At 33.1% G+C, this 13691-nt stretch overlaps 1 protein-coding gene across 6 annotated transcripts in view; it reads right to left on the bottom strand.

The window, feature by feature from the left end:
• Positions 1–13691, bottom strand: part of LOC138323623 (nuclear receptor subfamily 1 group D member 2-like) — a 116496-nt gene that overhangs the window by 29569 nt on the left and 73236 nt on the right. Inside the window, exon 1 of one of the 6 annotated variants that reach the window (XM_069268358.1) lies at positions 7151–8179. The exons of 4 other annotated variants lie outside the window; for them this stretch is intronic. In XM_069268358.1, the coding sequence (XP_069124459.1) occupies positions 7151–7373 (223 nt within the window). In that variant the 5' untranslated portion in view covers positions 7374–8179. Of the gene's footprint in view, positions 1–2234; positions 2462–7150; positions 8180–13691 lie in introns of those variants that run through there. One more of the 6 variants, XM_069268359.1, reaches the window with a different exon arrangement.

The raw sequence follows: 13691 nt of genomic DNA, 5'->3' as shown, positions 1-13691 counted from the left end.
CAATCTAGCTCTGATTTATTACCGTTAATGAGTAAATTTCCCCTCAAGGAATGAATTCCCCTCTGGCATAAAATTCCCCTGAAAATTTAAAAATTCCCCATTTTAAGCTAAAAATGACCGTTTTTGTAACACAATTTACCCTGTGACTTATTTTTCATTAATTTTTTTTAGACTTTTGTTTGCAAATTTCTTCATTTTTATCAGCTACTGCTTATTTCACGATACACACAAAATTTTTATCATTGAGCTTAAAATCTTTCTTTACTAAAGCTAAAAATAAAATAAGTTGTTTTACAGTACTTTTTCGTCAAAATGAATATAATTTTGGACCAAAATAAGAAGATTCAAATTCCCATATGATTTCGCCAAACTTTTCCCCTATTTTGAAAAAGGGTAGTCTCCCCCAAAACCTAGATTGATCCCTGCATACACGAACTTTATTCTAAAGAATGTGTTTTCTTAAATACTCCAGAAAATATAGAAATCTAGTTCCTGAGCTGGTATAAAGATATATAGGACATTATCAGAAACTGGAATCATTATTATCAAAGGGAAAATTTCTAGTAAAGTCTAAAGATAGAAAACAATCAAACTGAATTTTTTTTTATATGAGACTATGACATGAATTTTTAGTTCATAAATTATGATCTGGACAGTTACCATTACACACCATGATCTGACATCAAATTACAATAATGGTTTCCTACCACACACCTGTGACCTAAATTGACCTATGTACTTGGTCACAGGTGACAGAAATCTACTGGATACAACTACTGGTCATTGTAACTGGTCACTGACTTGACCATTTCATTTGATTTACTTTTTAGATAAAGCTGGTGATAAAAATGTCTGACTATTTCCACATAATATTGGACTTATTTTTTCATAAAGCTGGTAGTCTTTAAATGTCTGTAGTTTTCTTATACACACCTTCCTGTACTGTAAAGAAAAAGTCAAAGTACAACTATCAAAGTGGTCGAGGAGATGCCAGGGCGAAAAAATGACTCTTGGTCAGTAACCTGGGAACTGTCCCACAATGGCCTAGAATCTGTAATCGAGAAATTAAGTGACAAACCACTTTCCAGCCCACACTGCCAAATTATATATTTTTAGAGAAAGAATCCTAGTAGAGTATTTATCTATTAAAATTACAATGATTAAAAGATTGTCATAATCAAGACTTTTTGAAATGAATCTATCGATATTTGTCTAACTCTATAGTTATGTTGTTTTATACGACACAAAATATGTTCCTCGATCCACACCATGAGATAAGTTAAAGACTGATATTTATCGATGAAATCCATGTGAAAATGTTTATAAACGAAAGTCTAACAAAACCAAGAGAGAAAAAAAAACCAAACATGCCAAGACTATGGACGTCTAAGGGAAAATCAAGAACATCTGTAAAATAATATGAGCTTGTGTTCCTTTAGTAGTGGCTCTGTGGTACCACTAAATTTATGATTATAATATCACATTACTGGACAATTTGTCTGAACCAGGTCTCTGGGTAGATTTTTATATCTGGAGTCACAGACATGCTCGAAATGCAGACATTCTCTTCAAGTTTTTTTTTTATTTATATATCCTTTGAACTTATTCAAGCTGAAAATTTCTTTTGGAGACCCAAGTTTACAGTTCTATGTTTAAATTCACAAATATAAACATTCGTAGAATTTGAGATATAAATTTGATTTAAAGACAATTCTATAGCAAAATTAAACAAATCAATTATACAAAAAGCTTTTTAAAACACTTTTTTAATCTAGTTTTAATACAAAATCTGAATTTTCAACATAAGAGTCATCTGAAATTATGATACTAAATTCAACACTTTCAATTAGCTTTGTAAAATAACATTACCGCTGGTTATTTTTATGTGAACTTTATTTTCATTATTTAGCGGGATAGTTTTGTGTTGATCGCAAAAATTAAATCAGTGAAAAAATTAGTGAACGTTAATTCATACAATTATGTGTATATGTTGTTTTAGACAGATGGTAAAATAATTTGAATTTGATATAACCTCAATTTTCTAGCTTTATGTGAAAATTTTGTTACAAAACAAGCATTAATTTCCGTTGCAGCTCATTATAATGTTACCCAATCAACTGTCAATATCAAGTACTGCATTTTCCATTATATCTTGTACAGAAGTATGAATTTTAAACCTTGCAAAAAGTATCTACAGAAAGTTAAGCCATTCAAACTTAAGTATCAATATTTACATGCATTCTGTAATATCAAGCCATTAACATCCAGTTGTGAAGGGGATTTCCATCCAGAACAGGATCTTGTCCAGAAACGTCCAGTCATTATTGACGGGGATCAAATTCAATCTCTTACGCCTTTCCTCATCAAGTTTACATCCTTTTTCTCATTGACTCATCCAGTATCCACACATTTTTAAACGATCGGGAATTTACTTAAAACTGTTGACACCGTTCAATGAGGAAGGGAGGGAAGAATTTAATGTGTAACATCCTGAATGATGCAAGACTTAAACTGCACTAGTATTATGATTAAATAGTCACTCAACTTTAACTCTGCCCACTATGAAATAATTTGAACAAAACTACAATTTATGATATCCAGTATTGAATCAAATGTTCTTAGCCATGAACAGTAAAATATTGTGAGATATAAGTTGATGTAAGAGACAGATATTGTTTAAAGATATCTCAAACACTCAATACCATTGAACTTCCAAGCTCAAACTCAAATCACTCGAAGACCTTATTTGATCTGAAGCAGTTTGTTGGTCCCAATAGTTTCTTCAATACATTTTCAAGTTACCATTACTCAAGATGATTTAAAGGGTAACCATGGTCCTGCAGACTTCAACTTTTACCAGGTTGGACTGTAGTTCGATTTTGTTCCCTGCAGTTTTTTCTGAATGAAGTATAATATATGATTTATGCATAATTTACTTCTGATTATTATGCACAATAAATGTGAGGAGGTCAATTTGTTTATAGTTATCACCTCAACATTAGTTGATATCAAGTTCACAAATTTTGTCAAGTTCACAAATTTTGTCGTTCATGGATTTTGTCAAGTTCACGAATTTCGTCAAGTTCATGAATTTTGACAAGTTCACAAATTTTTGTCAACTTTGTGAGTGTTTGATAATAGATCTGTCCATATTCAGTCACAAGCACCAAAAATTCTGATATTAAAATGACCTTTATCTGGTAATAAGCCGATGCATTCCTGCTAAATAAGCATAGCAACCATATGTAAGCCATCCATGTATGATTATATGTCTTGAAATCAAGGACACGTATGTCAAAAAGCATTCCATAAAAAAAATTGTGTTTTTTTTGGGTTTTTTTTTGTGGATTTGAGCTTAAAATTTATTTCGTTGGTAGGACACTTTGTGGTTGGTCTTAAAACAACAAATAATTTTACAGTAATGTGTATAAGGCATGTTCCTTCATAGTTATTGTACATTTGTGGTTCAGTATGTTGCCACCAAAAAACAAATTTGTTTAACCAACAAATATTTAAATTAAATAAAAGAATTTAAATACTTCATGCCTATATACAGTAATAAGTGTTATGCCAGCTAGGCAATAAATCTATAAGTGCTTAATTATTCTAGTAAAAAATCATGAAAAATACCCATCTAAAAATTTTTTTTATTGGAAATTATCACAAGTTGGAAAATATTGAAAAGTTATGCAGTCATTAGTATAGAATACATTATTAATTTAACATGAACATATTTCATCTAATTTAACTTCAACAGTTAAATACAAAAACTTAGAAGTTTAACTGATGTACTGTCTGGTTGTAAGAAATGATAATACTCTGTGATGTGGCAGGTTTTCCTTAATTAAGATGTTACTTCAGAGACTTCTATGCCCCAGAAAATGTCTATATCGTCTTTTGATGAATTTTCCAGACACCTGTGTTTTATCTTGTGGTAAGCAATACAACATAATTAATTATCATTATCATTTTTATGAAGTAAATTTTCATTAAAATAATAATTCTTAAATTATTGCACTATGACAAATCAATTCACTGATACATTTCAATGGGGAAATGAAATTTTTTAACTTCAATCTTTTTAAAATCTAGTTTCAAAGTAAAAGAATTATGAAACATTAATTACAATTGCATCACCGTTTGTGGGTGGTCAGAATAAATAACAGAAACTTATCTCTTTGATATCAAGATTATTCAAATAACATCAAGCCCTACTAAATCAAAAAACAATCAAATCATTGAATGAAATTAACATAACAGAAATCAAAATGACAAAATTCCAAATAAACCATATAAACTCAATAAAAGGACTATTAAAATATAATTTCACAACTAGTAATTCAAAGTGTGTGTTCTTTCGTCAAAATCAAAGCATAACCCAGCATTTTATAGTTTCATTTGATTATATAATTTCTAGTTAATATAGATTATATAAATTAAGGCCACACCAATTCAAAAAATAGTTTGTCGGGAATTCCCGCTCCTAAAATTGAAATTTCAGAAAAACTTCAGAACTTTCAGAAACTTCAATTTCTTACGACTTGCATGAGATTTATTTAATGGTGTTTAACAATAAAACATAAATTATACCATCCCATCCTAAATATTTTTCCAAATTCATACTATTGAGATGCTATATTAAAACTTGTAATATTGACAATGTAAATGTTTTATGATGTGATCATACAAAATTGACAAGAAGATTATCAACTACCTTTAGTATTCATTTCTACTGCTTTTAAAAGTGATCAAATCATATCAAGAACATAAACTAAACAAACATCACTCAAATATAATGATTTGGATATGTTAAATCCTACATAAATTACAATAGAGCATTTTACAAACCGCTCGCTCCGATTTCTCCCAAAATGAATAATAAGAATTTTTAAAAAATTCATCCTCTCGCTCCAATTTTTTATTTCAAATTCCCGATGAACTATTTTTCAAATTGGTGTGGCCTAATCAAAGTGTTTCATATCTGAAATATCTAATAAAACAGATTACATATTGAAATTATATTATAGGATTTCAATTTAAAGATATGGTTGTAATCAGTATTTCTACAGATAAAAGGAACTTCACAGAAATAATCCTATGCGACCTTAGCAAATTAATGACTTTAGAAGTTTGAAATGACAGCAAAATGTTCTAACACAATGATCAATTTGTTTTGTTAAAAGTGAAAGGTATTCAAGTTGGTTTAAATTTTAGGATAAACAATCAATTACAGTATTTAATATGCAAAATTTTAATCAAGAAAAAAATCACCACCATAGGTATTTTTTCCAGTAGATGTCCTACTTATTATTTTGGACTACTATTCAACGTTAAATATTGTTGAAATTTCAATAAATCTCTGCATTTACATAACTTTAAATGCTTTGCTATGAAATCAAGATCACTTTCTATGAAATGCTAAAATTTAAACAAATTTAACATGACTCTACATTTGGATTATCAACATTGAAAGTCTCACAATTATATCCTTTTTATAGATAGCATTTTAAAATAATATCTGAATGTTCAACATATTTTATTTTTGACTTTCACCGTTTATATGTGTATTTTATACACAATTTATTGGCAAACTTACCAACCAAAACAATTCATAATGTAATATTGCTTTTTTAAAAGTCATAAAAACTTATCATTTTGTCTCAAATATCTTCTTTTTGTGTTTTAACGTTGAATAAAATGCTTACTTTAAGCAAGATATGAGCTTCTAACTTTTGACAGAGATGAGTAACTGCATCTGACACAAAGATATAGCAACAATTAACAACTTTATAGTCCATCAAAAAGAACAATAAACATTTTGATGGAGTTGTACCTTGTAACACAATGGCTTTGCTACCTTCTGTGTAAAGTTTACACTTAATCACATCAAAAAGTTTTCATATAATGATCCAAAAACTTGTTCAACTAAGATACGCAAAAAATGTATACCTACAGTTTCTGAAGGTTGAAAGTGTTTGAAATACTTTTATTGTATGTAGACAGATATGATGCTGTGCAATATAACCATATACAAGACAAATATCAGCCACTTTGAAAACTAAGATGAAACCCTTTATTGAGAAAGGGACAATATAAAAAGACAATAACACCAATTGATGGCTTCACATATAGAGTATTGATTTGCTGGCAGCAATTAAAAAATGGCCCGGCAGACATAGTAGCAAGACATCATAATCACTAAAAATAATTCATCAATAATGATTCCTACAGCCTCATATTGTTTGTGACAGTATATAGATATGAACAAGAGTTCTGAGAATGCAAACAATACCTTCGTTACCACATTTCTAGCATTGTTTATGAACTGGCACTTTGAAAAAAGCAAAATTTCAAGTAGATGATTTTCAGCTTTTAGCCAGAACCTTTGTTTCAATGAATATTTTATATTTCATACATTTTTGTTGTTGATCTTGTTGTGAAATAAACAGAAGAAAATAATATTTTTAGTTGATGATTTCAAATTTGATGAAAAAAATATATTTCTGAAGGCGTAAGTGAGTTTCAGGCACTAAAACCTGAAAAAACATTTGATTACAGGTAAGAAATTCCTCAGAAGTGTTAGCTCATACCCCATATAATAACGCAATGGAAACGCTGACTGTTGTTCAAGTCTAACCCCAAGAGAGAGCCAATGACATTTGAAAAATACTTATTGCATCTGCAGGATAATAATTTAATTTTTGAATTCATCACATGCCTCTACTTAAAAGACTTAAAGCAATGTTAACAGGTATATCTAGTTCAATCAGACCACATATTATACAAACTAGTAAAATAATGGGAGATTTACTATAACAAGACGCTATTCTAAGAAACGGTAACCTTGACAACAATTTTAAGTGTACCTTATATGTTTTACCATTCATCTCTGTTCGCAAGACATTAAATATTGATTTGAGTAAATAATTTGAGCTCTACCTGATAAAACATTCTCTAGATCAGGTATACTGTAATGTTAAACCACAAAACACAGTCTTATCCTAAGTAACAGTACCTCGACAACAATATTAAGTCTACCCCACGAAATTAAACATGACTTTGGTAAAAAGTTCCTGTCCTTTACTATCATTACAGAAATATTGTCCAGTCCCACAAAAGAATACCTTTTGGTAGAAAGTTAATTTTATACCTTGATGCAGATGATACTGGTAGTTGAGAGCGTTGAACTCCTTGCTGCCAGGGTCTATTTCAGCCGTCGGAGACAGGTGCCAAGGGAGGCTCTCCTGTCCAGTGTACCACATGTCATTATACTGCTGACTGGGCCACTTGTGGCGACCCCCATAGGCCAAAGCCATGTGGTGCTGAAGGCGACAGTAGTACTGATTCCTGTACAAGGCATACCACTCCTCCATCCTAGCCTACAGCAATGGATAGTTGTCTCTTAGCCCTGTCCCTGAGGTGTCTGGTCGACAGACTTTTCTTATGCCTCTAAAGCAAGTTCTCCAGAGTGACACAACTTGTACGATATATGCCGGACCGAAATAACATCTTCAACCCTCAAGGTACATGTTAAATGTAAGTCCACGATCGCTGATGGCACAATATGTATAACATGCACCTCTAATCACCAGGCAAAGAAAAGTTGAAATCTCTTCAGAGAAACCAACTCGCCACCATATGTACAATATACATATGTACTAATGTGCATAATCTACAATCACATATTCATAACGGAGATATATATCTAATGTAACGTTGATACGCCAGATAGTGCAACACTTTAAAAAAAGAACTCTTCCTTAAATATTATATTGCTGTTGGCTTGATTCAACGGCATAATGACTGTAAAAATTAAAGCCATACTGAAAGTTATGTCATTAGCCGGTGATCTATAGTGAATATATGATTATGGATATTAAAGAGGTAGATTCTGACAAGGCTCTGTCTGGCCTGCAGAGAACACCAACGTCTGAATTGCCTAATCTGAAGATGATGGATGCCTGTCGGAGGTGACGCCATGTTAATGGACTCATACTCTCGATCACCCCTGCTCTTTCCGTTGCCCATTCAAAGATGATCACCCGCTCTCATTAAAACCATAATGAAATATCCTATTTTCAAACATGTACCAACAGTACATTTAGGTATATTGTACTCTTAGCGGATGAAAGAAAACAAAAATATCAACATTCCTCTGTCATCCTAAATGGGCTAATATCCTCAACCTTGATCTGTATCAGATGTACTTTTAGCTTGCTACGTCATAATGTATACGCCTAATCAACATTTGAGTTTTTACACTACAAAATCTTTCATGTGAAGAGTGGGCAGGGCACGGGGATAGGGAATAACCACCAGGCGGTCTCTCTGGCCATCTACACTACTCAACCCACATGTCAATAACTTTACCACCTTAGGGCTATTTCCTAAAAATCTTGTATCCATCAACGGTTTGTGATATGTTACTAAATATGTAACAACTGGTAAACAATAAAATCACCTTTTTTTGTCTCTGTCTCTCTCTCTACTGATCTTTATTAGGGCATCAACATGGACAAAAACAATTATTCACACTATGTCACCACAGTTAATGATATAACGATCAAATAGAGTGAAAAAACATACTTGTAATTATATTTTTAATTATTCATGAAAGATATACACGGAAGAAATCCATCAATGCATGTACTATTACGACAACTGATTATAGAAAAACAAATGATGGCTGACGTGACCGGTCATCCATCAGAGCATCGTTTCTCGTTAGCTTACCTGTGGTGCCACCTTTGTGTGGCCTGGCGTAACCGACCACAAGCAGACGATTTTTACGGCTACATTAACATATTTATTTTAATGGCTGTATTTTAAAGCATGCTTTTAAGACTTTTCTGGGGACTTTTCAAAGATAAAAAATAACAAGACTACCGGTTTTCAATTAAAATCATTTCAAAGTTTGGTGAAGCAATTAGTTAAGTTTCTTTTTTAAAAACTTAAGTTTTTGCAATTGCAAAATGAAATCAAACAATGAGATTTAGCATACTTGTTGGCCAGGGGGTTTACTATTTTTTGTTCAGTATAAATGTACCTTCTGGTATGCAGGGAAGATAACTCTCTATACAGGGAAGATAACTCTCTTAAAGTGAGAATTCTGATTTACCACCGGGTATGTTTTATCAGGACAATTTGTGGACTTCTTTGTCTGCTTTGATCGTTTATTCATCAGGTCTTGATGGTTATTGAAGCTAGGTGGATAGCCACTATAGAATGAAAGACATTTTGTCAGGTAGACTAGAGTTCTCTCAAACTCTCAAACTTAAAGTCTTGCAGAAGGAGGACAAGCGTCTTCATCAATGGAGACTCAGGCTTGTAATGTCAGATATCATAAAATCAGTGGGTTACTATGGCCCAGAGTTGGTCAGCTGGTCGAAGAATAACAGTAACCATGACTACTTTGGCTGGTATGGAGGACTACAGTAACCATGACTACTTTGGCTGGTATGGAGGACTATGTAGTGGTCAAATGTCTTATAACTTAACCAAACAAACGAGAGGAGGGCTAATGGTGAAATGTCAAACACCTTAACCATTTAGCCATCATGACCTGGAGGTGGACGGCTAGAGGTGCAATGTCAAGACACCTTCACCCATTGTCGATCATGACCCAGAGGTGGAGGGCTTGTGGTACATTGTCGGACACCTTAATCCGTTTGCTATCAATGACACAGAGGTAGAGGGCTTGTGGTTGAATGTCAGACACCTGAACCACCTGCCATCTGCAGAATGTAGGTGGAGACATACAGTGGTGAAATGTCAGTCCCCTCAGCTGGCATGACCCAAAGGAGAACAGCTAGACAGAGAATAACAGACACATTAACCACTAAACCAGTGCAGTCCTACTAAATGTCACAATGCTGTAGGAAGGTTATGAAGCAGACACAGCAGTGTGACTGATTATACAAAAAGAACCAGGAAGTCCAGAAGAAGTATGTTATACAACAGAGGAAAATAAATGTAATTCTGGAGTTCTATGGTTCATATGGGATCCCGACTGGCTGGGTAAAATGTCTGATGTCATTGCAGAGTCTCTCTAGATGATGGAAGTCCTTATTTTGTAGAGCATCTTTTAAATCGGTCATGCTAAAAAATACATTTACTTAACAGTTTTGAAGGTATTTCAATTTCTTTTTCAGAAATTCATTTTTGCTACTATTTTCTCAACTCCTATAACTAGACAATCCTAATGTGATCTAGCAACTTGAAATTCAAAATTTTTACCATGTTCCTTCTAAATTCAAAATCACATGAGAGGGTCATTTTTCTTCATGTACCAAGCACTGTAGATCTTCGCTTTAAATACCTGATAAAAAGATTTCTAAAATGACAGAAATTTTTTGTATACTCAGTGCAGTTTTAAACACTGAACCATTTTATGTTTTGGCAAATGTAGTTTGATAAATACAGAGGTTTTGAGATACTAAAACAACATGAATTGAGTACAATCAGACTCACCATCTCACAATGGTGGACTCATCATCTCATAATGGTGGACTTACCATCTCACAATTGTGGACTCATCATCTCACAATTGTGGACTCAACATCTCACAATGGTGGACTCATCATCCCACAATGGTGGACTCATCATCTCACAATGGTGGACTCATCATCTCACAATGGTGGACTCACCATCTCACAATGGTGGACTCACCATCTCACAATGGTGGACTCACCATCTCACAATGGTGGACTCAACATCTCACAATGGTGGACTCACCATCTCACAATGGTGGACTCACCATCTCACAATGGTGGACTCACCATCTCACAATGGTGGACTCACCATCTCACAATGGCGGACTCATCATCTCACAATGGTGGACTCATCATCTCACAATGGTGGACTCACCATCTCACAATGGTGGACTCAACATCTCACAATGGTGGACTCACCATCTCACAATGTTGGACTCAACATCTCACAATGTTGGACTCACCATCTCACAATGTTGGACTCACCATCTCACAATGTTGGACTCAACATCTCATAATGGTGGACTCAACATCTCACAATGGTGGACTCATCATCTTACAATGGTGGACTCACCATCTCACAATGGTGGACTCACCATCTCACAATGGTGGACTCATCATCTCACAATGGTGATGTAAAAAATATGATGTCACAATCCCCGGAAAAATCAACTGTAATCATTTTGGTATCTAGAAACACACTTCAGTTTTATTAAATTGATTATGAGTAAAATTGTAAAATCACTGTTACTATTCAGTATTTTCTAGAGTGAGTTATAGATAGAAATGTTATAAGTACGAGACTAATGACTATCTACACTAAGTGTATTATGATTGATAAGGAGACTGAGAGTGGACTTTTAATTCCTTTATGTGACTATCTCACCGTCATCGTCAGCCAGTGGGCACTATCAAATTACAGCCAACTCTGTTCAGGAATTTTTTCACCTGATGAAGAACATTTATTATTACCTGGAGACACTCGTTAACGTTGTACTTTGGTATATGCATGTCTGAGTACAGCAAAATGGCACACCAATGAACAATTCACGGTTTGGACCAGACTGAGAAAATAACAAGACTAGTTCTCATGACATCACTGAGAAATCTGCACTGCTGGTAAGGGAATGTACTTAGATCTTCATCATAATCAACCTTAAGCCATTCGCCATCATTGTATAATTCCCACACAGGATGGATGGATGACCCTATATATGATGCAGGTTTAACATCGAAACTACACTCTTTTCTTCGCGATAAGCCATCTAAAATCAGTTTTAATCACCGGATTGAATACTAATGACCACAAAAAAGTCCAAATGTCACCAGTGTTATAGATATCAGTATCACTTTGTTAAAAGTCAATGGACCAGCAGCTTTTTTGTATGGTCTCCAGAACGACAATGGTCCCTTAACGACGTTCTCACATGGTCTACTCCATAGTATAGAAGTGCCCCACAGGGAGGCATTGCAACTCTTCAATGACCAATTTCAAAAGTCATTTCATAGGTAACACCCGCTGTGATGCTAAAATTCCCAGTTTACAAAAGGTACGATGTACATGTACCATTGTTTGTCTGGAATTTGTTTTTTCTCTGATTATTTAGAAGAAAAAAAAATCCATTAAAGAAAGTACAAATTAATTTGATTTAATTAAACATATCATATTGCTTCAACTTAATCAAGACAAATTTATGAAAACTTTCCCTCAACGTAAAAAACATAAATTGAATATAAATTAAAAATATAATTATTGTGACTCTGTAAAAAAATGATAAAATAAAAGTACCAATAGACCTTTCATATCCATTCAAAACATCAATACAGTTGAGATGGAATGTAAACTCTATATTAATTTTATAACATGAATGAATATATAAAGTAAACCTTGAATATAACAAACTCTGTTAGAGCAAATTTTCATGTAAAAGGAATAAAACCCATTCCCCAACCACAGCAATATATACTATTTCTGCTCCCCGACCACAGCAATATATACTATTTCTACTATAACTGTTTGTACTTCAAATTTTTGTGTATAGCAATTCATTTTTGTGTCATTTCACTTCATTTCAATTCACTTCACTTCTTCATTAGTAATTTTACAATCAAAAAGCAAATATTGCCAATGACTCTTTAACCCTATCTGGACATTTCCAGCATATTGTATATTCATACATTATCTAAAAATACAAATTATGTTCCCCTTCCGCAGAGGATGTATTTGGCATAATTTGGTTACAATCCATGCAGAACTCTATTACAAGTAGGGATTTAAAAGATTTATCTCTAGAACCGCTATTAGGCCCCACCCCTCCCTTCTCGTTTTGTATTTTTGGCAGACATTGTTGGAAACAAATTAAAGTATAATGAAAATTGGACAATGTCTATTTCTATTGTCTCTATTCATACAACATTCTTCTTGTATAGGAAATTTTCAGGTCTCTTTGAGTTTGTTATAAATAATTTAATTTTTATGGTAGTTGTATAAACATATAAAGTAAATTTAAAGTTAAAAAACATCTTTTCATTAAAGTATTTGTAATGATGAAGACAATTTAAATTTTTAACGATTTTTAATAAAAACATTTCATCATGAAGATAATTTGATGAAATTGATTTTTTAATTTTTTTTGTAAAAAAATATGACTGATGACAATTTGACTTAAACAGCTTGCTTTGTTTTTCACCTGGTTCTCTAGGTTTTTAATGAAATTAGAATTGTCAATAAAAGGAACAAGAAGGTGAGAGTTAAGTACCATCAGGTGCTGTTCTGAACCGATACTAAAACACTGGCTATATAGCTATTTAATCCTTAATGTACTCAGGCAAGTAGCTATGAAATTAAATAAATCCCAAAGTGATACTTTTTTCCGTAAAAGTGTACCACAGCATTTCACCCGAGTTAATTGTTTTGTAATTGTCTATCAACATCAGTTCCCTTGAGGTGTCGTCGCCCAGGATTACCAACAACTTTAGATTTACGTCGGCCCCGAAAGGTACAATTTAGTTAATATCATACTGCAGACTTCCTGGTACAAACCACAAGCTCAATTTGTGACATTTTCCTGATATAAGTAATTTTATTTATAAGTGCGTTTTTTTTCTCTCTCAAAATTTTTTCAGAAGTATGGTCTTATAGACATTGTAAACCTGGTGATAACTAGCCAGCTAGAGAGAACATCTATTTAGCTCGATAGA

Source organism: Argopecten irradians, chromosome 5 (genome assembly GCF_041381155.1).
Source record: "Argopecten irradians isolate NY chromosome 5, Ai_NY, whole genome shotgun sequence".
Taxonomy (NCBI): domain Eukaryota; kingdom Metazoa; phylum Mollusca; class Bivalvia; order Pectinida; family Pectinidae; genus Argopecten; species Argopecten irradians.
This window is presented reverse-complemented; position numbering and strand designations above follow the sequence as displayed.